Genomic DNA, 24736 nt, shown 5'->3' on the forward strand with positions numbered 1-24736 from the left:
ATTGTATCTATTGTGTATATGTTAAGTAAAATTGTGTTGTATATATGTGTAAATGTATATGTTCGAGGCATGTGGGCTGCTGAATTCATATCTGTGCATAGATCGCCGCCTAGTGTTGGGTCCGGATGATTGCACATTGTTGTCCTGGAAGAGTCTTCGAAGTATCACGAGATAGGTGGCTCCTCCCCTGTACTACAGTGCGCATGGGCATCGACTCCATCCTCAGATTGTTTTTTTCCGCCATTGGGTTCAGATGTCTATTTGTTAACTCAAGTTCGGAATCGATAAAAACTTTCCCTTTGGCCAAAAGGCCTTTAGTTATCGTCGGTATTGTCTTTGCGATCGGTGCCCAGTACTTCTTCCAGCTCGTTCCCCGAGCCGGACATCGAGAGGAGCCGCGTGGCTTTTCGGCACTGAAGGCCCGGTCGACGCCAGAGGCCTTATCGACGATCCATCATGGAACGGAGCCCGTTCAAGAGGTGCCCCGTTTGCAACTCCAAGTGTCCTCACATCGATGTCCACCCGGTGTGTGCAACAAGTGCCTGTCTACGGATCACGATGAAGCCAGCTGTATGGCTTGCTCTCGGTTCTGCTCCAAGAAGACTATTCGCCTTCGACGCGCAGCACGAAAGGAGGCCCAGCAGACGGCACCTGACCCGGTGAAAATCTTCGATGCCGAGGAAGATGAGGGAGTCTAGCAGGAAGTTCAAGAGAACCTGTCTGATCCTGCATCGGAGATCGACTCTAGTTACAACGCGGATGTGGAAATGGTCGATAATGAAGATGTAGTCGACGAGGCAGGAGACGACGATAAGGCCTTTGGGGCCGTGGTAGATAGCTCGAGCGAGGAGCTTGGCCCACTCGTTGGTACAGGGGCCGCAACAAAAACACTCGATAAGGCTCAGGTCGAGGGATCGCCACATGGCCTTACCCAAGATCGTACACTTGGTTATACAGCCTCGCCCCAAGGCCCGGCTACGGACATTTCTACCGAGCCATCGGTTGACCGATTGAAACCGAAAACGTCGGCTACGCAACCGAAAGCACTGGACACTAAATCGAAACCAAAAGTGCGTATTGCTTTGGTCGGTTCGAAGACCTCAGAACCATCGGCACCGACATAACAGAAGAGTGTTATCGACTCAGTGAGGTCGCTAAAGGGTGTCGAGACTAAGACCGGGGCACCGAAGAAACTGGTCAAGGACGTCGACCCGAAGAAGTCGGCGCCAAAGGCCGTCGACACAGACAAGGGACTCGGAACTCAGAAAGTTCTCGATCCTAAGCGTCGACCCGACAAGGCTAAAAGCAGTACAGACCTCGGGTCCACACCCAGCGGTGGCTCGAAGGAACCTGTCGAGTCAACACAGCCATCCGCCTCCTTTTCGAAGCAGGTGTCGGACTCGCTAAAACGCATTAAAAAGAAGGCTACCACTGTCGGACCGAAGGCTACTTCACCCCCGAAGCCGGTCAGTAAACCTCCAAAATCGTCGGCACCTATCTAGTTCACTCTGCTGCCGAAAGTGGTACCTAAGGCCTTCGCCCCTAGGACGGCTGTCGAAACTACCAAGAAGGTGCCCACGGGGCCGAAGCCTACAACTGCGGAGGTGGCCACTAAGCATCGACAGCCTCCGCCTGAAGATCAGTCAAGGCAATTCATCGACCTCAAGACGGGTAGACTTTATATTTTTAAGCGAAAGATCGCCCCTGAACAGCCTATGGAGTCATATAAAATTCCATTAAAGAAAAAGAGGGATTCTGCTACGTCACCTCTTCTCTTTGAACCTATAGCACCACATGGACAAGACACTGCCCCTATCTCACCCACATACTCAGATGTGGAGGCAGGGGATGGTGACAATGAGGAGTACAGCTATCCTGTTGACACTGATCCTGAAGATCACACTGAACCCTGGGCAGACGCTGCTGACCCAGTAGATCCACAAACTGCCCCAGACAGTCATGTCTATGCTGTTAAAACCTTGCCTACTGAAAACACTGCTGCGTTTAATGCACTTATTGAAAGGGCAGCAAAAAATCATGTCCAGCTCCATGCTGACCCTATTGAAGAGGATTTTTTGTTTGACACCTTCTCAACCTCAGAGAGAACTGTCAAGACTCTACCAATGCTAAAGGGTGTCCTAAAACATGCTGGAGACATTTTTAAGGAGACCACAAGGGCGATAAGCCCCAGAATTGAGAAGAAATACAAACCGGCACCTGGGGACCCTACGTATATCAAGGGACAGTTGCCGTTGGACTCTGGTTGTTTCCAGTGCCCGGAAGAGGGCGAACTCGCAAACAACGGGTGATGCTCCTCCCCCTGACAAAGAATCTAAAGTGCTAGAAGCATCAGGGAAAAGGGTGGCAGCTCAAGCGGCCAATATCTGGCGCATCTCCAACACACAGGCACTCTTAGCCAGATATGACAGGGCTCATTATGATACACTTGAAACCCTGTTACAACACTTGCCAGATGAGTATAAGGAGGCAGCAGAGATGCTAATACAAGAAGGGAAACTTATATCAAACGCATCTATCAAGTGTGCGCTGGACGCAGCAGACACCGCGGCCAGGGCAGTTAATAAAAGTGTGATGTTACAGCGACATGCCTGGCTGAGACTCTGCGGTTTCAAGCCCGAGATACAAACCACCATACTGAATCTGCCTGTTAAACCTGATCACTTATTTGGCCCAGAGGTGGACACCACCTTGGAAAAAATAAAAAAGGACACTGACTGCAAAGTCTATGGGGGCTGTACAGTCGCAGCAGGTCAGGGGTGGTTCCTTTCGTTGCTCCAACAATAGAGGAACTTCCAGGGGCCAGCTGTCCCAGCAGACACAATATAGTAAAGGAGGCACGCAGACCACCTACCCCAAACCGAGTAGGGGTGGCTATCGTGGAAACAGCACCAAGGGCAGAGGTCGTGGAAACAACAGCTCCCGATCCTCCGCCACTAACAAACAGTGACGTCTTGTCACTGCCCCCGACCATACCACACTGGTCGGGGGGAGACTGCAACAGTTCCTGCCGGTCTGGAAATCCATCAGTACAGACAGGTGGGTGAGGCAGCTTATCCAGTATGGTTATTGTCTGGAGTTAACATCCACTCCACCCAACATACCCCCAAGACACCGTCCTATGTCCACAGAGCATTTGCAATTATTGCAGCAGGAGGTAGTAGTCTTGCTGCAAAAAGGAGCCGTAGAGTTCGTGCCTGTGGAAGAAAAAGGTACAGGGGTGTACTCGCTGTACTTCTTGATCTCACCAAAAAAGGACAGTTCCCTCAGACCCATACTGGACCTCAGGCCCCTAAACCAGTACATTCTATCAGAACACTTTCATATGCTCACATTACAGCAGGTTCTACCGTTAACTCAGTCAGGGAGATTTCCTCGCAACAATAGATCTGAGGGATGCATATTTCCATATACCGCTACACCCGTCACACAGAAAATACCTCAGGTTCACCCTTCAGGATCAGCATTATCAGTTCAAGGTCCTCCCTTTCGGAGTGACGACGGCGCCCATGGTGTTTACCAAGTGCCTGGCGACGGTGGCTGCACATCTACGGAGACAGAACGTTCACGTCTACCCTTATCTGGACGACTGGCTTATCCAGGCGAAGTCGGCCCAGCAGTGTGCCGCCCACATGTCCCGCACCATTCACCTTCTTCACGATCTGGGGTTCACACTGAATTATCCAAAGTCCCACCTTCAGCCCCCCCAGGTACGGCAGTATCTGGGCACGACAATAGATACTCTGGCAGCCAAAGCACAGCCAAATTCAGTGAGGATCAACAGCATGCAATTGCTGATACAACAATTCAAACCACAACACTCGCTTCCAGCACGAGTGTTCATGCAGTTGATAGGAATGATGGCCTCCTGCATCTTCATAGTCCCGCACGCGAGACTACACATGCGTCCGCTTCAGGAATGCTTTGCACGTCAGTGGAATCAGGCTCACGGACAGTTGAAAGATCTAGTGTTGGTGACCGGTCGCACGTACAACTCTCTGCATTGGTGGAATCCACAAAACCTTTGCTGGGGCCGACCGTTCCAGGAGCCTGTGCCACAGATTATTCTGACAACGGACGCATCTCTCCAGGGATGGGGAGCTCATGTACTCCACTACACAGTGCAGGGACTATGGACAGCACAGCAGAGGAAGATGCACATCAACCTTTTATAACTGATGGCTATCTTCATGGCGATGAAAGCATTCAAGGTACATCTGTGCAACAAGGTTGTGTTGATCCGGACAGACAACATGACGGCCATGTACTACATACAGAAGCAGGGAGGTACACACTCTCCACAGTTCTCATCTGGCTCGGAGCATGTGGAAGTTGGCCATTCAGAGGAACATCTTCCTCATGGCGGAACACTTCCCTGGCAAGGACAATCAGATGGCGGACCTGCTCAGCAGGTACAGCCACCAAATGCACGAGTGGGAGATACATCCATCAGTACTCCAGCCGTACTTCCGGCAGTGGGGTCATCCAGAGATAGACCTGTTCGCCACAAAGGAAAACGCCAAATGCCAAAGCTTTGCTGCCAGGTTCCCACAGTCGCAGGGAAATGCGATATGGATGAACTGGTCAAGCAGATTTGCGTACGCTTTTCACCCAGCACCTCTAATACTGCTGGTGGCACGCAAGCTGAAGCAACACTCGATGACTCTCATCCTGGTCGCTTCAACGTGGGCACGCCAACCATGGTACACCACGTTTCTAGAACTCTCCGTGGTACCGCATCAAAGGCTGCACCTCACACCCAGGCTTTTGACGCAGAGCCATGGTGACATTCAGCATCCAGATCCGGAAAAGCTCAACCTGGCGATCTGGCTCCTGAGGTCTTAGAATTTGGCTACCTCAACTTGCCTCCTGACTGTATGGATATCATAAGGGAGGCAAGGAAGCCCACCACTAGAGCATGTTATGCGGCAAAATGGAAGCGGTTTGTCATTTATTGTGCCGAACACATCAACCCGCTAGATGCATCTACTCACAATGTCATTTGTTATCGGTTACATCTATACAAATGCAATCTGGCCTATGCTTCCATTCGTATACATTTGTCTGCAATTGCAGCTTATCTCCAGAACAGGCAGCATCTCTCGCTTTTCAGAGTGCCTGCCATCAAAGCCTTTCTGGAGGGACTCAAACGAGTTATTCCTCCCAGACACCCACCAGCGCCTGTATGGAACCTAAACGTGGTCCTCACCAGGCTGATGGGTCCACCTTTTGAGCCTCTCCACTCATGCGAAATTCAATTCTTGACGTGGAAAGTGGCTTTCCTAATAGCAATCACATCGCTACGACGAGTTAGTGAACTTCAGGCACTAACTATCCAGGAGCCATTCATACAGATTCACTCCAACAGGGTGGTACTCCGCACTAACCCTAAGTTTCTGCCTAAAGTGGTTTCACAGTTCCATATCAATCAAACTATAGAACTGCCAGTGTTCTTCCAGAATCCTGAGTCAGTGGCAGAGAGAATGCTCCACACACTAGACGTCAAAAGAGCTCTAATGTACTAGATAGATAGGACAAAAGATTTTAGGAAAACAAAACAACTGTTTGTTGCCTTTTCGCAACACAAAGGCAACCCATTTCCAAAGCAGGTATAGCCAGGTGGATCGTTAAGTGCATTCAGATTTGCTATCAAAAAGCCAAGCGCACATTAACTGTTGCCCCGAGAGCCCACTCCATGCGAAAGTTGGGGGCCTCCATGGCTTTCCTTGGAAATATTCCTTTAGAAGACATATGTAGAGCAGCCACATGGTCTACCACACTCACATTTACAAAACACTAATGCGTAGATTTGCACTCCAAACAGCAGACAGCTGTAGGGCAAGCTGTTCTAAAAACACTTTTTCAAACTGGTGCAGCTGGCACAGGCGGCCGCCGCTAATAGTGGGACTGCTATGTATTCTATGCACAGATATGAATTCAGCAGCCCACATGCCTCGAACTGCAAATGCTACTTACCAGTATGCATCTGTTCTTGGCATGTAGGGCTGCTGACATTCATATCGCCCGCCCTCCTCCCCGGCGCCTGTAGCTGCTGCAGCACTCAGAATTACTCTTAGCATGGTCATCACTTACGGTGTTACACTCCATCTTTGCCACAATGTCGAAAAACAATCTGAGGATGGAGTCGATGACCATGCGCACTGTAGTCCAGGGTAGGAGCCACCTATCTCGTGATACTTTGAAGACTCTTCCAGGACAACAATGTGCAATCATCCGGACCCAACACTAGGCGGCGATCTATGCACAGATATGAATGTCAGCAGCCCTACATGCCAAGAACAGATGCATACTGGTAAGTAGCATATTCGTTAATGTACAGTGGTCTTTCTCATTCATGAAAAGGAAAGCAGTATTGTGAAAATATAAATTCAGAGGGGTAAAAATAAATATACCCAACAAACATAAGACTAGGATTGGTTTGTTTCTCTTAGCCTTGGAGATAAAAAGTGAAGTGTGGGGCCAGCAACTCTTTTATGTACATGTCTTTGGGAATTAGTGGCATGATTTTTTTGCAAGCTCCAGGGGTGTTAGCTGTCGAGGATGCTACTGAGTTTACTTGATCCTTAAAGCTGAGTGTCGTCTATCCAAATTCTTTACTTTCCTGGTCGGGACTGGTAATTGTCCTAGAGAACTCGGCCAGCAATTGGGTGTCCAAAAAACTGGATTGTTCCCAAATAGTACTACCTCGGTCTTACTAGAGTTTAACTTCAGTCAGTTTTTTGCCATCCAGTTACCTAATGCGTACATGCAATCATGGAATGTGGCTGCTGTGTCTTGAAGTCTTTCTGGTTGAATGGCAACTACGATTTGGGTATCGTCTGCGTAGGATGTTAAACTGAAGCCATAGAATTCAATGAGGGGCGCGAGGGAGGAGACATACACATTAAACATTGTCGGACTGAGTGAAGATCCTTGCGGACTCCACATGGCAATGAGAAGGCATCTGCCTCAAATTTGTTTAGTTTGACCGTTTGGGTTCTTTCCGAGAGAGAGGATTTTAAGAGTTTTAGGGCATTGCCCTCTATTCCTTTCTCAGCTAATCGGTCCACCAATAATGCGCGGTGGACCGTATCAAATGCGGCAGATATGTCCAACATGATGAGGGCCGCCCTGCCTCCTTGATCTAAAGTAGCTCTGATTTCTTCTGTAGACTTAATTAGGGCAGTTTCAGTACTGTGGCCTTCTCTAAAACCATATTGGGTGGGGTCTAGGGCTTGAGTCTGATTAAGGAACTGGTTAAGTTTTTTATTCATGTCCTTCTCTACGTTTAGCTGGGAAAGTGGGTCTGGATATGGGACTAAAGTTATTTGGATAATTAGGCTCCAAATCGGGTTTTTTCATCAGCGGCAGAATAGAAGCCTGCTTCCATTCCCTGGGAAAATATCCTGCATTGTATATATGGTTGAATATTGAGGTGAGTTTACACGCCACTGTGTGACCAGCTAATTTTAAAACTTCTATCGGACAAGGGTCATAGGGGGAACCTGATTTAGTTTCAACCAGCAGATTGTAGGTATCCCCTTCGGAGAGAGGGCTGAAGATGGTGAATTCAGGGTTAGAATTTGTTTGAGGCTATGCTATAGCTGGCTTGGCTGAAATTTCCTTAGGTAGATCTGAAAATGTTGAAAATATAATGTTGACTTTGTCATAAAAAAGCTTAGCTATTCTATTGCATAGATCTTAGCTTGCCGAATAGCTGGGGCTTTGTGTGAGCCAGATCGTTCCAAGTTTTGAAGAGTGTTTTGGGAGAGTGCGGTCCCGTGCTCTCCTTTTGTGTTTGCGTGGGCTGTGTGCTAGTGAGAAATCAGCTGAGCCGAGGTATCTGAATGGTTGACAAGAAGGAATGTGACTGTTAAGGCTCGTGGGTCCAATGTTTTGGTGAGCTGTGTAGGTTCTTAAGTTTAAAGCATGTGCACTTGTGTATTAGGAGTCAGCGGAGTTCCCTAAGGCATGGCATGGGAAGTTGAGGACTAGTCTGGCTGGTGCGTTTTGGGCTGTCTGCAGTCTTGTGAGCCGGCTGGTAAAAGTATTAAAACCTGTCCTACTGAGAGTGCGTAGCTGGTGCCACTGAGAGGGAGTGGATACTGCATGTGCTTTGCTCAGTGATGATAGTCCACATAAAGTGCAAACTCATGTATGTGCCACTCCCTCTTCTGATGTCATTGTGGGTATGTCAACAATTCTCATTTAAGGCATTGGGGTAAGACTTTTGGCCGTTATTGTGTACGGTTTGATAGAACATTAAGTGCAGAAGATACAGGAGTTATTGTAATAATCTTTAAAGATACATTAATGATTTCTCAATATCTTCCTGACCCTTTTTGAGACCAGTATGCGTAGTTACTCTTTTTAACATAACACCATTTTTTTATAAACATTGCGTCTAATGCATGTTTTTTAGTGTTTTTCTAGCTCTTTGGGTGCCTCAGATGATTTGTAGATTGAGGATCTTGACATTCACAAATACCTCCTCTGTCCTCAGATATAAATTAATGACTACAAATCATGTATTAGTAACCCCAGATTCCTCACCTTTAGTATGTCCCCAGACACCAGACTGGATTCTGAGAATCCTTCCAGCAATGCCTGCATGTGCCATATTGCTTCACAGTAACTCCTCACCGCCCCAGAAGGGACGGAGAGGAACAACATAGAAGTGCCATCCCTGCACAGTGATACAAGTTCCTTTCTTTCTGCTCTCTTTGATACAAATCCAGAGGTCTGTTCCCAACTTTATCAGTCTTCCGACGACTCAGAAAAACTAGAGAACAATGTTTTCACCGAAAAATAGAGTATTTCTGCTGTACTGGAGGTGCAGGAAGCACATGTTGGTAATTGATCCACATGAGAGATGTACTCATGGCGTTTGGGCTGTGGTCACAACTCTAAACCTCAAGGCGTTTCGGCACGGAAAGCTAAACTCTACGTCGCTGAATATAAGAGGCTGTGGTCAAAGCATATGTTCTGCTCCAATTACAAGTTGTTGAGTCGCAGGCCCTGGTCATGAAGCCACTTTTGCAAATGTCCACTCCGCATTGTCTTCCAGCAAGGTTAGGTGCAGGCTTAAACCTAGGAAGGCCAAGTGTTACTTGACCCTATCCTTCCACTGGAATTCTAGCAAAGAGGCAAGTGCATCAAGATAAAGATTGCACTCCCCCGATGTCTTCTGCAACTAAAACGATCCTTCAATTGGTCTGAGTGCACAGAGTTCCTTGAGCTATCAACCCTGCTTCAAATAGCCTTCAAAGAGGCTGTGCTTTAGATTTTGGGTGCTATTCAGACTTCCTTTGGTATGCCTCTGGGCCTCACAGAGCTACAGGAATCTCCAGATGCACTTCTGCTGGTGGGTCTGCTCCCAGCATCATCTGCCCCTTTGGGACCGGTCTACAGCTCCAGTACTTGCTTCTACTCTCGCACTGAGGTTCACATAAGTTCTTTCTGATGCCACTGATTGACCTGATCCAGACACTGCTCTGCGCCTCTATCATGCTATGATACTACGAAACTGCAACCAGGTGTTGTGCAACCTCTCCCTCATTAGCAGTACCAATAAAGGATGTATGCACTTTTTGGCTCAGAGTTGGACCCAGTGCAGGAGGGAAGCACCTCCTGCACTGATGGGGTGACGAAGTAGGCGGAGTTCTGCTCTTTATTATCCAATGATGCCTTGTACTTGGACTTACAAAATGCCAGTGGGTGAAGACACATTTCCTGAAACAAAACTAACTCTGTCCTTGGGCGAACCTCAGAAGAAGTGCTTTGTTTGCAGGGCAGCTGAAACACTAGAACTAGAGTTGCCCACTATGTAGAGGAAAACAAATATATTAACTGAGATTTCTAAATAAGGACCAGCTTCTTCTGAGCCAGTGCATTTAATAATGCCCTTCTGCCTACATGGTGCAAGCCATGCCCGCCAGTGAGTTGACCTGTGACGAGGCAACGCAGGCAGGCTTTTGGTGATCCAAACCTAACCAAGCATCCTACTCTATACAGCCTGATTATGCAAACTTCAACAAGCAAGGCCAATCTGAATTCCTTTCCGACCAATTCTCTGGTTAGGGAATGGAAGACTTGACACTTTCAGAGTCTAACCCTCAGATTTATCAATTCAGTTTGTCCTTTGGCGAGCTGCATCTTTGTGGCATTCCTAAAAGTTCTTAGGGCCTCATTAGCTCAAATAGTGCATGATCGCCCGTATGCAGCCAGGTTGTGCTCAAAGCTGGCCTGAACAATACAGACTGTTTCCCTAACACCGTGTGCCCCAGCTGTGTGCTCAGAAGGCACATCTAGATCTGATCAACTGCCTTTTCTAGAGACATGCAAGTATTTATAATGACCATGACATTCGACGGCTCTGAGTTCTTCACAGAAAAGTCTGATTTGCTGCTGGAGCAATTAAAGGGCAGTCAGTCCATTACTATCTCTGTTGACACCACCAGTACAGTAAAGTCTGAGGGAGTTTCGTTAGCTAGATTACACACAACAATGGCTCTCACCCTGTACTGCTGCAACCAATCTAGTCCTTTCTTGGCAGTGGATGTATCAATCTGTTGAAATTGTTTAAACCAGCAAAGGCAGCATTCCTGAAAGATTCCCTACCATGTGGCAGTGACTTCCAGTCTGATTTAGTTTGCCCTCTCTGGCACGTCTGGCTGGGAGGAGGCAGAATACAGCATTTCCTCCCTTACTGGAGATCCATCACATCTGACAGGTTATTCTTTCAAATTGTTCAAATGGACTGTCTGCTCTTTATTTCCTCATTTCCTGCCCACCTCACCTTCCTCCCACACTGGAGAGACTTTCAGATGCACATTAAGTCCTGATGCAGCGGATCAACCTTCTGTTTGCTCAAGGGTGCCATTGAGTGGGTACTGGACTTGGAGAGGGTGTGTAAGCATTCTGCTTGCATTACTTCTCGTTCTGAAGGATCGGGCTCTCATGGCTCTTTAGGACCTCTGCCCATTGAAAACCTTTCTGAGGAAGGACATGCTCAAAATCCTAAATCTGGTTCAGATCTGTGCATCTCTGGACACCGTTTACTGGATGGGATCCTTGAACTTAACGATGTGTATTTCCATATACCCGTACTGCAGTCCCAAAGGCGTTACCTGCTGTTCAGGGTAGGCCAGAAACACTTTCAATTTACTCTTTCAGTTTACTGTGCCCCCCTTCAACCTTACCTCTGCCTTTCCGGTGTTTGCATAAGTGATGGTGGTGGTGACTATACATCTTTAGAGGTCAGCAGTATGGGTATTCCCATACCTTGATGACTGACTGCTCAATGTTACATTGCTATAGTCAGTCCTGGGCCACCTCCATCGACAGTCAAACTGACATGGATTATTTGGTTTCACTGAGACCAACCTGAAGTCGTACCTGACCACCTAGGCAACAAATTCCATTAATTGGGGCATTTCTGGACATGGTGGCATTCAAGGCCCTTCATCTGCTGCAGCCGGTCCTCTATAGTCAGAATCCACACTGGGTTTTGAGAAGTAATCCTCTGCAAGTTCTTAGCCTCCTGGCCTTGTATATCATTCTTATTCTGAAATTCAGCTGGCATACGCAGGCTCTGTAGGCTACCTTCACATTTCAGTGGACTGCCTCTGTCGCTATTCAGATCTGGGAGATGGACTGTGCAGGATCACCAGTGGTGATTGGCAGACACCAAGCGGACTCTCAGAGGGCCTCTTCATCCCCGCCAAGAATATATCGTAGCAACGGACACTTCACTTCAGGGTTTAAAGGCCACTTGGGATGGTTGCAGAGCAGAAGTCTTTAGTCTTTGGCAGAGAGACTGGTTCTAGCTATCTTCTTGCACTTCAGGTGATCCGACTGGCCCTAAAAGCCATCCAACAAAGGGCGGCTGGTACAGGTCCTCGAAGACAACATAATCACCTTGTGGTAGTGCAACAAAGCAGGCCAGAGTGGCGTGCTGGACTTTGTGCCAATTGCACAATCCCTATAGAGGTGGCTGGACCAGTAGAGCATCTCACTCGTCACCCGCTATCCAATGGGTTTGTTGAATGCCCTGTAGATACTAAGCAGGTATTATCTGGTGGCCCAGTACTGGTATCGCCATGCCTTGCTGGTGAGGGAGTCTTCTATCAATCGGGTATGCCCTGGCTCGATGTATTTGGTAAACTAGAATGCACTATGTGAACAATTTTTTTCAATGGAGTTAATTCCAAGACTTTTATTTGTTAAGTGAAGCATTCCTACAGAAATAGGATTGACCCCTGTACCGCATTCCCACTGTTATCCCAAGATCTGAGGAAGATCAAGATAAACCGTCCCGTAAGTCATTCTCTTCATCCTTACTAGGACACAAGAGTGTGGTGCTCATAGCTGCTGAGTCTGAATTATTTTCCTCCAATCAGGCTTCCACTTCTTGAGGACCTCCTGTCTCAACAATAAGTTAGGGCCCTGCGTCCAAGTCTCTGTGTTTTAAACCTCCAAATGTGGAGTTTGTTAGATGACAACTAAATGTGTGACTTGCTGACCGAGGTAGTTGATGTAATCCTTGTGGCTAGGCACCCTTCCATGAAGGTGATCTACATTGAGCCCTGGAACAAATTTGTTGCTTGGTGTGATGTTCATAAAACAGACCCAATACAAGACAAACTTTCTAATATTCTTGCTTTCCTTCATTAGCCCAGCAGGGCGTCTTTGTGGTGGGCATTGTGGAGAAGTGTGGCTCAATGGTTAGAGCGGCAGACCCTGATGCAGAGGTCTAGCCCGGGACCAGGGTTCAATTCCCTGCCTCAGCGGGTCTTGGGCGCAAAATTCCATGGACCTGATAATTCTCGCCTCGGTGCCTATTCCAATCATGGAGTCCCACTCGGCAACTCTGGGCAATAGCTTGCTTAATCTCCACAACGGCCCCCACAACGCTAAGGATGCTTGGCCTCCACCTTGGGGGTGCCCAGGAGTGGACGCCTCACAGGGAAAGCCAGGATGGGTTCCACAGCGGTATTCGTACAAGCGCCTTGAGACCCTTGCGGGTGAGTTATCTGAGTTTTTGTGACTTTATCTAATTCCATAATTGCCAGGAGAGCCGCCATTCAAACAGGGACACCCTCTGCCATACTACAGATAGGACACAGTGCCCCTGTTTTGCAGCAGCACACCTTCAAATTGGTGTGCTGGAATTAAACAATGACAGCGTTCTCTATTACCATCACTTCACTGCCCCAGGGCAGCCTTCGAACTCACACCTGCCTGGGGGAAATATATTGCCTGCACTTCTAAGGGGGATAGAGATCCCCATGCAGGTCTGTGCAGTAAGCGGGAGGACCATTAAATACCCTTCCCCCTTCCCAGAGGGCTGCCCTTAGGATGCAATGACTGTGTGCCAACTTTGTGGCCCACAGTGAATGTGCCTCCTGACTGCCACTTTGCCCGTATGCCTGGAAACATAATACGGAGCAAGAACAGAAGCAAAGTGTATACCTTGATTGCATGAGGCCACACCTCCTTGCAAATGTAGGAATCCTCTCTTAAGATGGCGTCGGCACTGTATGTGCACTGGTGCTATCTGTGTTAATGGAGGGCTGCACAAGCATCTGCGATCTCTTCTATATTACTACACTGCCCGGGGGTAATACTAAAAACAGCTGCACACGTCCTTTTTGTCCTGGGACGCTGCATGTAATATGGCTCCTGGAAATAAAGTTACATACAAAAATTGTTTAAAACGATCTACAAATTTTTCAGAGACCTAGAAAACCAGGACTATATTCCAGTTAGGGTTATACCATCATAATGGCATAATTGTTGCCTTTGTAGATGCTCTGAACTATCTCATGGAGATGATGCATGTGATAAGCATTGCAGTGCTGGTTATTAAGAGATTATGCCTGTTCAGAATATCAAAATGGCTGGATCCACAGAGGCAAGACCTCTTTAGTGGGCCGCCAGATCAACCACTTTGCAAACACCGAGCTCTCCTGAACAATCATCAAATGATCCATGTAGTTGGTTTGACCTCAATCATTGTTGAGAAAGAACAAGACCGTGTAAAAAGTATTGTTTCACAGACTTCCAGTGGATGCTTGCTGGGAGTTCAAGGGCGTATTTAATTCTTAGAGGCCGCCATTTACTTGCACCAAATCAAATCAGAAATAATCTTACGCTATACCTTGCACCAAGACGTTTGAAGCTTGCAAGATCAACTTTCTCATCCAGGGTTCTTTCCACCTCAACCGTGGGAGTCAGACCTATGGACTAAATGATTTCTTCCCTTGCAACCTTCAAAACTAATGACAACTTGTTGCAATCTTCATTTGAAGCTCTGTTATAATCTTTCTCAGGCACTTCAGCATAACAACTAGAGTGATGTGGTAGAGTGTAATCTGAATGTACCTATTAGTACTATTGCTATTCTTACACGCCTAACCGTTATTTTCGCGTTAATGGACTAGGACATTTCTGGCTGTGCTACAGATTCATAGGAAGTTTGTGCCACTTTCTAACAGCAGAGGTAATGACTTCTCAAAGCCGTAAAACGTTAAAGATACACATCACAGTATCACGAATGCTCATCTCTATCTTGTGCGTGTGGTAAATAGTTGCTGATTCTGTTAGTTTGTCCTCCTTTATACATGCGTTATTCTGCAAGCAAGAAATAATTTCGAGCTTGCTGCCGTGGCATGCATGGCCAATCAGAGTTTGCAGTAACTGACTGGAACAGAGCCTGCGTGACATGTAGTTGGGAAATCTATTCATTGTACTAAATACTTTTTGTTCCAGAAAGGCATGAATGTCCCTGCTGAGCTGTCTTAAGTTCCGCCTGCCAGACTGCATTTAGCTGTCTGTAGGCGAAAGCTTCTTGTGGACCATACCAAACAAGCATTTACAATGCAATGGTCTAGGCATTATTAAAGGTAGAGCTATTGGCATTGCTCATTACTTTTATTTTTATATTTTAAATCATAAATAAATGGCATTGTCATTTACATTGCCAATAGCTTAATCGTTAAATAAATGGCATTGCCATTTACAATGCCAATAGCTTAATCGCTCGCAAATGCATGACCTATTGCATGGGTCCCAGGGAGAAAGCACCACAGGTCCCAGGGGAGGGGAAGCACCACAGGTCCTAGGGGAGGGGAAGCACCACAGGTCCCAGGGGAGGGGAAGCACCACAGGTCCCAGGGGAGGAGAAGCACCAGAGGTCCCAGGGGAGAAGAAGCACCAGAGGTCCCGGGGGAGGGAAAGCACCACAGGTCCCGGGGGAGGGAAAGCACCACAGATCCCGGAGGAGGAGAAGCACCACAGGTCCCGGAGGAGGAGAAGCACCACAGGGCCAACGGGAGGAGAAGCACCACAGGGCCGTGGGGAGAAAAAGCACCACAGGTTCAAGGGGAAGAGAAGCACAGGCCCCAGGGGAGGAGAAGCACCAGAGGTCCCAGGGGAGGAGGAGCACCACAGGTCCCAGGGGAGAAGAAGCACCAGAGGTCCCAGGGGAGGAGAAGCACCAGAGGTCCCAGGGGAGGAGAAGCACCAGAGGTCCCAGGGGAGGAGAAGCACCAGAGGTCCCAGGGGAGGAGAAGCACCAGAGGTCCCAGGGGAGGAGAAGCACCAGAGGTCCCAGGGGAGGAGAAGCACCAGAGGTCCCAGGGGAGGAGAAGCACCAGAGGTCCCAGGGGAGGAGAAGCACCAGAGGTCCCAGGGGAGGAGAAGCACAGGTCCCAGGGGAGGAGAAGCATGGGTCCCAGGGGAGGAGAAGCACAGGTGCAAGGGGAGGAGAAGCACGGGTCCCAGGGGAGGAGAAGCACAGGTGCAAGGGGAGGAGAGGCACAGGTGCAAGGGGAGGAGAAGCACAGGTGCTATGGGAGAAAGACCACATACCCCAGATGAGGACACAGACCACAGGCCTCAGGGGAACAAAAACACAGCCCCCGGAGGAGGACAACTAGCACATGCCCCAGGTGAGGAAAAGGACCAGGGAAGGAGAAGGAACAGGGTTTCTATGGGTTAAGAAACACTAAAGGTGCCAGGGGAGGGTAAAGAGCAGTTGGCATGCCACAGGTGGCACCTGACCAGAGGTACGAGATGTCCCACTGGCTGGAGCTAGTGAAAAAGGCACAAGTCCCTCTGGTGTCAGTGGTGTGAAGGTACCCACGGGAGGTGTGGGGGAGATAGGGTGGTGTGGAGGCTACAAGTCTCACGGGGAAGGAGGGCATCAGGCCAGAAGTGGTGAGAAAGGAGACAGAGCAAGCAAGGAAGAGTCGGTTTAAAAAAAGATAATATTTCCCTGGTTGAAGATACAATGACCACGGGTGGGGGGAGGGGGTGCAATAAGCGGCACATCACTGTGCTGTGTACACCAGGCATGTCATATAAGGCTCTGTCACCAAACCCTCAAGCACAAAACATTCTGACCCCTTCCCCGTCATATTGCACGACTCCCAGGTGACAGATATTCCACATATAGGTTCATGAGAACCCGGTAGCAATCTACGACCCCCTCCCCCCCACCCCCTTAATAGCGCTTCCATCTCCCCTCCCCACTCTCTTAAAAAGCAGAGTTCTCCATACCTGTGCCCCCCATGGTGCGGGCGCGCGGGTCCCTTGGATCCAGGTGTACGCTAGTTCCTGGATCATGGATCCGGTCAGATCTCCTGCTGGCGAGGACAGCTCGAAAGGGCAGGAGAGCGAGGTCCTCGGAGCACAGTAAGGTACTCTGTGCTTACAGGCGACGGTGGGTCCTGTACCTACAAGCGAGTGGTGGGTGGGTCCTGTATATACAGCCGAGTGGTGGGTCCTGTGTCTACAGGCGACTGGTGAGTCCTGTGTCTACAGGTGACTAATGGGTCCTGTGCCTACAGGAGATGGTGGGTCCTGTGCCTACAGGAGATGGTGGGTCCTGTACAGGCGAGTGATAGGTCCCGTGTCTACAGGAGAGTGGTGGGTCCTGTACCTAGAGGCAAGTGGTGGGTCCTACAGGCGAGTGGGGAGTCCTGTGGCTACAGGCGAGTGGGGAGTCCTGTGGCTACAGGCGAGTGGGGAGTCCTGTGGCTACAGGCGAGTGGGGAGTCCTGTGGCTACAGGCGAGTGGGGAGACACGTGTTACCTCTGAGTCCAGCTGAGTATTAGGTCCTATGTGTACTGACGAGTGCAGGGCACGCTGGGTCCTTGGTGTACGAATGAGTACATAATCCTCAGCGTTCAGATGAGCGTTGAATCCTCTGTATCCAGCTGTGTGCAGGGACTTCGGTGTACAAACGGGTGCTGGCTCCTCTGCGTACCGATCAGTACAGAATCCTGTGTACAGATGGATGCTGGCCCCCATGTGTACAGATGTGTGCCAGACCAGCGGTGTAGAGGGGGGCGTAGCTCCTTCTCTCGGTACAGGTGTCTTCGGCCCCCCTCCTCCAGGCGCACATGATGCGGTGTAATGTTTGATTAAATATTGCAGCTGCCTCCCTGCTCCGTACCTGTGTGCTCACTCGCCTGCCTCTGGCAGGTGAGCCAGGGAAACGCCGCCCGTCCCACACTAATCACATCCTAGATCGGAACTCAAGCCACCTCAATCCGAAAAGGAGCCCCGCCCACCCCACACCGGACCCCACCCTGCGCGATGGTAGCCCCACCAGACCGCCAGTGCATCCCAACCAGAAACTCGAGAGGTACCATGCTTCAAAGAAGCAGCGCACATATTTGTGTTTCATGTTGCATTCTGGTAGTTGTGGTTCTGTACCTGCAAAGGGAGGAAAGAGACCTGCTAGGACCAGAATTAAAATAAAGTCCCACACGCGAGTGACTTGACCCCAAACTCCAGACATGGGAAAGCTCCCTGACGCGGTAATGCACTGAGACCTGGCACGACTAATAGTGCCAGCACTTTTCACATACGTAATCGACACCACCAGCACTGCACTTCTCAACAAGGATGCAGCACCTTTGGTATACCTTCACCAAAATGCACTTCAAGGTTATGTGAGAGGAAGAAGCAGGGTTAAAGTGCAATGCAGAATAGACCCCCCCCCCCCCGCCCTCAAAAAAGGGGCCCACATATGCGGATCGCGCCTTTCTTGAAAAACATTACTAAGTGTTTAAAGTATTATGAAAGGAAAGAGGGGGGGTCTAAAAGAGGCATTTAACGCACTGCTGTCAGGAGTCTTTATGGAAGGTGACGATGGGGAACCACATCTGCATATGTGAGGCCGCTACTGCTCAGGCCCCGCCCCTTCTCAATCTGCATACATTAACAGGCCGGCCCAGGAGAGACTGGGAATGACAGCCCTGCCCCTTAGTCAAGGGAGGGGGGGGGGGGTAAGAATGGCCCATCAGCCTCTGGTGAACCCGCTGAACAGCCCAAATCTGCCCCCATGCTGCCCTGAAAAGCGGCCCCCATGCTGCCCTGAAAAGCGGCCCATAGCTGCCGCTCACACCGGCCCATCGCCAGTTGCCCCGTTTACCCATCCAACCCTGGGAATAAGAGGCCACGCCATTGGGCTGCTATAGAATCAGTAAGTGCCAGCACTTCTCAGAAGGTCCGTCGAATCTCCCGAGGGATGGTACTGGCACTTGTCTTCTGGAATATTCTAACGGGCCTCTCACAGCAGGGTCTGGAGAAAGCGCCAAGAGGACAAAACAAGGTGGCGGAAGGGGGCAGTAAAGGCGGGCAGAAGGAGGAACAGTGACCAGATTATCTGTCAGACGTTGCAGCTTTTCCTGTGCGTAGAGTAGGTGCTGCATGTAAAATAGAAAGGAGACAAACAAGGCGGCGGAAGGGGGCAGTAAAGGCGGGCAGAAGGAGGGTAATAGTAAGGAAAAGGGAGCGGGCGGGGTGAGAAGGACGGGGAAAGGAGGTACAGGAGAGCTGTAAAGAGACAAGAGAGGAGAGAGGTGCGCTACACAAGACCACGTTTCTCCGAGGCGAGTCAGAAATGCCACGGAGAAAGCATGGTCATTTTCAGATTCGGGGGCGTGGTTTTCGTTCTCTCCTCTTCCCATTGGCTGGAAGGTAAAATTCCAGCCAATGGGAAGAGGAGAGAAAGAAAACAAGAAGGCAGCTTAAAAAAATGCCCCCGAATCCGAAAAAGACTTGTCTTGAACAGAGTGACGCCCCTCTCCTCCAATGGCTGGCCAGCATTTACTAGGCCAGCCAATTGAGAAGAGAGGCGGGTTCCAAGCCCACTCTAAGAAACATTAAATCTTCGGCTCGCCCACTGCTACGCAGTGTGACGGTCCTCGACCTAAAAACCTAGAGGGCTTAGAGAATGCCCAATGCACCATTGACTTGCTTCATTGTCACTCGTTTGCTTGTTCCATGGGGTTATTCCTTTTGACACTCCATGAGGATTTACATCTGTAGAGGTAAAGGCACACACAAACATGTAAACCTGCTAGGAATCCTTTCATAGTTTCTGACAGTTTTAGAATAGGTCTGTTTCATAGTAAATACAGGTTCATCACTGATTCACCTTTGTGAATAGGCTCCTGTGCGTTTCAGTGTGGTTTGATGGTAGAATTGGGAATATGGTATAACCCTACGTGGTGGTGCTGTAACATTAGTTTCAATACCCTAAAGTCAGGGTGATTGTGTGTCTAGACTAGAGTATTTAGTGTTGTAACGTATCGGAACCCTTAGATGTTCATCTCTCTGGTCAGTTTATTAATAAAGATTCGAATCTGAAAAGTGAATTTGGAATCCAGGATGATCATGACCTACATTGGATTTAAGACTGCTGTTTTGTATTTGGTTTCACTGTGACAAAACAAGGGTTTGCGTGCCTACAGCACACTTTTCAAGGCCTTCTGTCTCTTAGTAGCAACAATATTCTATTAATGTAGGCTTCTGGTTAGCAAAGCTGTCTCTACAACTAGCTGTATTTCCTATGTCCGTTTGAGGATCCTTTGCAAAGAAGACACTTGAACTGCGTGCGATATTTGCGAAACTCCTAGGGTTTAATAGGGCCTTTAGATTGCCATTGCAAGTGAATATGCTCTGCCAACTATCATTTTATTGCATTGTAAACCTATTTGAACGTTTAGTTTTACGCAAATGCTCACCCTTGTGCAGTTTATAGGCAGGCTGAGAATTTTCTGAATGGTGTGACCTATATTTGGCTTACGTGCGTGCCTCAGTTGTTACCACAGGAATTGCACAACACAGTTTGAGGTAAACTTCTGTAAATGTTTATAGCACTTTTTTTATTCCTATTTAGGCAATATTCATGTGTCCTGGATTGATGATACATCTGCATTTGTCTCCCTTAGTCAGCCTGATCAAGTTCAAATCGGTAAGCCTTTTCATAATTCAGCTTTCTGCTTGATCGCTATACTTTTGTACAGTTTTAATTTACTTTTTATGCTGAAAGCTCATGAAATACACCTTGCACTATGCTAATTCGGTTATTCAAAACCACATTATAATATGAACTAACCGGTTTGCTTTAATAAAATTGTTATTCCAATTACATACTTAATACTTTAAATATCTTTACGGAAAATACTAAAAACAAAGTGACTGCTGATCGGTTTTCTCTGAAAATCACTAACAACCCTGTCTGAGATGATTTATTTTAATCCCGTTATAATTTATCAATGTGTTTGTCAAAAACTACAGAGTGAATTTTTGTGTTTACTGAGTCACTGCGCATCATCGACTTTGTAACTGAATTGGCTTTTCTGTAACACACAATGTAAATCATTGCAGGAACTCTGAAAAATCAGGAACGTTCTGCTAATACCGTTTATTCTCTAATTTGCAACTCGATCGCTCCATGGATTAGACAATTTAACTGATGTTTACTTCATTGTCTGACAGAAATGATTAATAAGGATACCGATTGCATGCTATCTGTAGCATAACATTTGTTTAACCAGTGCTTAATTTAAAGTATAAAAACATTCATCTGCATTGCAATAGGTCTCATAAATGTGAGACCTATTCCATTGCAAATGCTCGTTTGTCAAAGCACCCATGCGGCGCTTTCACTTGAATGTTGGCAGCGCACCTTTCCCTAGAGGAGACCCATCAAAAGAAATTGGCGTGGCAGGCATTAAAGTGAAAGCGTAGAATGGGGCTCTTTTGCAAAAAAAGGATTTGTTTGTCATGTTGAGAGACAAATATTTTTTTTGTGTAAAAGTGCCCCATGTCATGCTTTCACTTGATTGTCTACAACGCCCATTTCTTTAGATGCGGCTCATATAAAGAAAGGTGTCTGGCTGATATTAAAGTGAAAGAGCCGCATTAGGCGCTTTAAAAAAAAAACATTTGATAAAGAAGCGCGGCGGCTCTATTAAAAGCAGCCCGTGCAGGACAAATAAAGAAAGGCATGTGTCCATTGCAGAAAAGCACATCGTGTCCGGAGTAGTAGTAAATAATGAAAGAAAATAGTTCTCACAGACTAAACATACCATGTAACCATACAAGTAAAAGGTCAAGTCCTTATGGGATGTTACAAAAGCAGACAAGGCGTTACTAAGGAGGGACTAACAAGCCTATTAAGGAATCCGAAGCAATCATTTAGAAAGGACAGTAACAGGAGCCAATTGAAAAGATGGGCGGAGAGTTGGCAGAACTCCAAGTCCTTACCTGAGAACAGCATGACTTGCAGTGGATGCGCTGCCTAGTCCCGACCTAAAAAGTAAGCACTCTTCTTAGGAGGCCACTTAAGCCTACACCACCCATTGCCAGCACAACCACTAACCATCACACTGCTAAAATTTTGACAATTCAGGCTAATCTAGATTTCACAATTCTACAAGAATGGTGTGGCGGCAGTTATTATCCATTGTTTACATACATTGACTAAGCACTGTTCTGTGCCCATCTCAAAATTAGACCGACCAAACCACCATGTGGTGGAGTGTCATTAGTGCCTTTGTGGAAAAGTGTTGATGCCTCCAACTGGAAACCACTGCCTCAAATTAAGCTCTGTGTATAACCCATACCAATAGATGTGCTTACGAGTAGCATATCCAGTATGCCGTGGGCCCTACTGCAATGAAGGAAATGCCCTCCCTTGCTGTTTGAATTCTAAAATGAAGCCATTATCAGTGTTCAGTAGGCCACTCATGCCTCTAGTCATTGATGTCACTGCACCTGCTGCACAAAAGGAAGCTACACCCCTTGTGATTACTGAATTTAGCCAGAGACTTGTATGCGTCTATTCCATAATGCGTCTATTCCATAATTGTCGTACTTGTTGGTCACATAAGAACCTTTCGAATATTTATTGGGTATTTAAGAACATTGCGTTCAGTTTAACCTGGGAGAACCCGATCGTGAGATATGAAAGAGTCATGACTGCTGTCAGAATGTTGGGAAGAAAGATGAAAGGTGATAGCGCCACCCCCAAAGTAATACTTCCTAATGAAATTAAATCTCTTAATAATAAGATAAATAGGTTGATCAGATCCCAATTTTTAGACCCATGGCCGTCAAGACAAAAAGAGATATACAGATTAAAACAGGTCCGGAAAAGGAAAATAGCTGCTGATCGTAGGGCCACTGAGGATGAAAAATGGGTTAACCCTAGGGAAGTGGCACTCTAGGGGATAGTAGCAAGTACTGGGCATTGATTGCCAAATATTGTGACAGTAGAGTAAAATCCCAGCCCATGTTGATCTTTGAAATTGAATGGTCTACTTATATATCCCTATTGTACGCCCCAAATCCCTTAGATGCCGGGAATGAGGGGTTCAACAAGTCAAATTTTTCGTTAGAAAAGTCAGAAGCACCATTAATGAGCGATCTTGAGGGATACATGTAGGGGGCGAGATTCTCCGGGGCAATGGGGCCGGATGACGTCCGTGTAGCCATAATAAAAAAGGACTGTGGTGATTGGGCAAAGATGTTACATCCGCTGTTCGTCCATTGTTATAAGTTTGGGGATATCCCTAATTCCTGGAAGGGCAGTATAATACTACCTCTATATAAGAAAGGCCCTAAAAACTCTCCCGCAAGCTATAGGCAAATCTCTCTTCTGGACGCAACGGGAAAACTTTTTACAAAAAGCATCCTTGTCCACCTGCAAGAGTGGGTATTTGGTAATAATTTAATTCCCCTTGAACAGTCTGGTTTTCGGAAGAATAGTGGCACCCTAGACAATATCTCTGTCTTACAAACCCTAATAGATATATATCCTATGGCTCGGAGGCTTCTGCTGGATACAGTTTTCATTGACTTCTCCACAGCGTTTGATAGGGTAGATAAGGGGACGCTGTGGAGGAAATTGATAAGGATGGGGATCCCAGGGAATTTGCAAAGAGTAATAATTGCTCTCCACTCTTCTACCTGGACTCAAGTTCTGTTAAGGGGGACCCAAGGTCTATCAAAGAAAATCCCCACCCACAACGTGTTGAAGCAGGGGTGTCTATTGGCCCCTTTACTCTTTTCAATCTACATAAATGACCTTCCAAGCCGGGTAGGGGAGAGTAAAGGGGACCCTCCACAAGTGGGTGATCTAAAATTAAGTTGTATGCTGACGACGCTATCATCATGGACCTAACCCCAATTGGGTTGCAAAGACTTTTGACGGAGTTGGTCAGGTACACTAATGAATATTTTTTTTAAATAAACACTTCTAAGAGTAAGGTGATGAATTTTAGTCAGAAAGGCTGTAAGGTTAGACGAAATCTGAAATGGTTTTTGGGGGATGAAAATATGGAAATAGTGACATTTTATCCTTATTTAGGATTTTTTTTTACAAATAGGTGTTCCGCTAACAGACATTTAGATCACTGCAAAAGTAAAGCTATTTCACAAGCATCGGCAATTAACCGCTTGTATAAGCAATGCGGGAAAAGACATTTTTCACACACTATTGCAGTGTACAAAATAAAGATTCCGCCGACCTTGAATTATGCATGTGAAACAATTGACTAATGTGAGTGGGCTAAGTTCGAGAAAGTGGAAGGTAAAATTTGGCGTCAAATATGTAACTTGAGTCACGCTGCGTCAATCACGGCTCTTAGGCTTGAATTTGGCCTTCTCTCAACGTATATTTTGTCATTGGCGGGGTCTTTAAGATGGTGTGAAGCCTTGATAAATGGTCAAGAAAATCTATTAAGGCTAGCATTGCACAAGGAAATTTTTGATAAACTATTGTGTAAAAGTGTTATTTTTAGAAATTATTTAAAAGCTTTAAGCATTTTTTGTTTTAGATTTAGTAGGGGCAACAGCTTTACACAAAACAGTTTTAAAGCAATTAATTTAAAAAACCATTTACGCGATCTCACGAGAAAGATCTGAAAATATGCAGAGGGAATGGCAGACTGGACTGCTTAGCGGAGAGCTCACTTACTAAAAATCCTCAACCGTACGTTCTTTGGAACCTGAAACATGGAGTACGCAGAGTGATTCTACTCCTCAGAATGAATTTGTTACCGTTGAGGATAGTAACAGGAGCTTGCGAGGGTATCCCCAAAAATGAAAGACTTTGGGATTTATGCAATGGTGGCATCCAAGACTTCAATCATGTTTTCATTGTGTGCCCAGCACTTAGTTCAATACGTCGCAAATTTCTAAGGCATGGTTTTTTACATTATAAAATTTTAACAGCAGAACAGGCACGCAATTTTCTTCTGTATCCCCCATCAGAACAGATGTTTTAAGATTTTCAGCTTTTTTAAAGAATTTTTAAATGTATATTAGAAGTTAATAAGTAGGGTGATCAGTGGATTATGTAGTGCCTTGTATAATTTCCCTTGTTTTAGCTCCTTTTGAGCATTTTAAACA

The 24736-nt window shown here is 47.1% G+C and overlaps 1 protein-coding gene across 2 annotated transcripts in view; it reads left to right on the plus strand.

Annotated features, from left to right (window-relative positions):
- PARN (poly(A)-specific ribonuclease) overlaps nucleotides 1-24736 on the plus strand; it is a 615197-nt gene that overhangs the window by 375539 nt on the left and 214922 nt on the right. For both annotated transcript variants that reach the window (XM_086941354.1, XM_086941353.1), the window contains exon 21: nucleotides 20217-20291. In XM_086941354.1, coding sequence (XP_086797480.1) covers nucleotides 20217-20291 — 75 coding nt within the window. The remainder of the gene's footprint in view (nucleotides 1-20216; nucleotides 20292-24736) is intronic.

This window comes from Lissotriton vulgaris, chromosome 10 (genome assembly GCF_964263255.1).
Source record: "Lissotriton vulgaris chromosome 10, aLisVul1.2, whole genome shotgun sequence".
NCBI lineage: Eukaryota > Metazoa > Chordata > Amphibia > Caudata > Salamandridae > Lissotriton > Lissotriton vulgaris.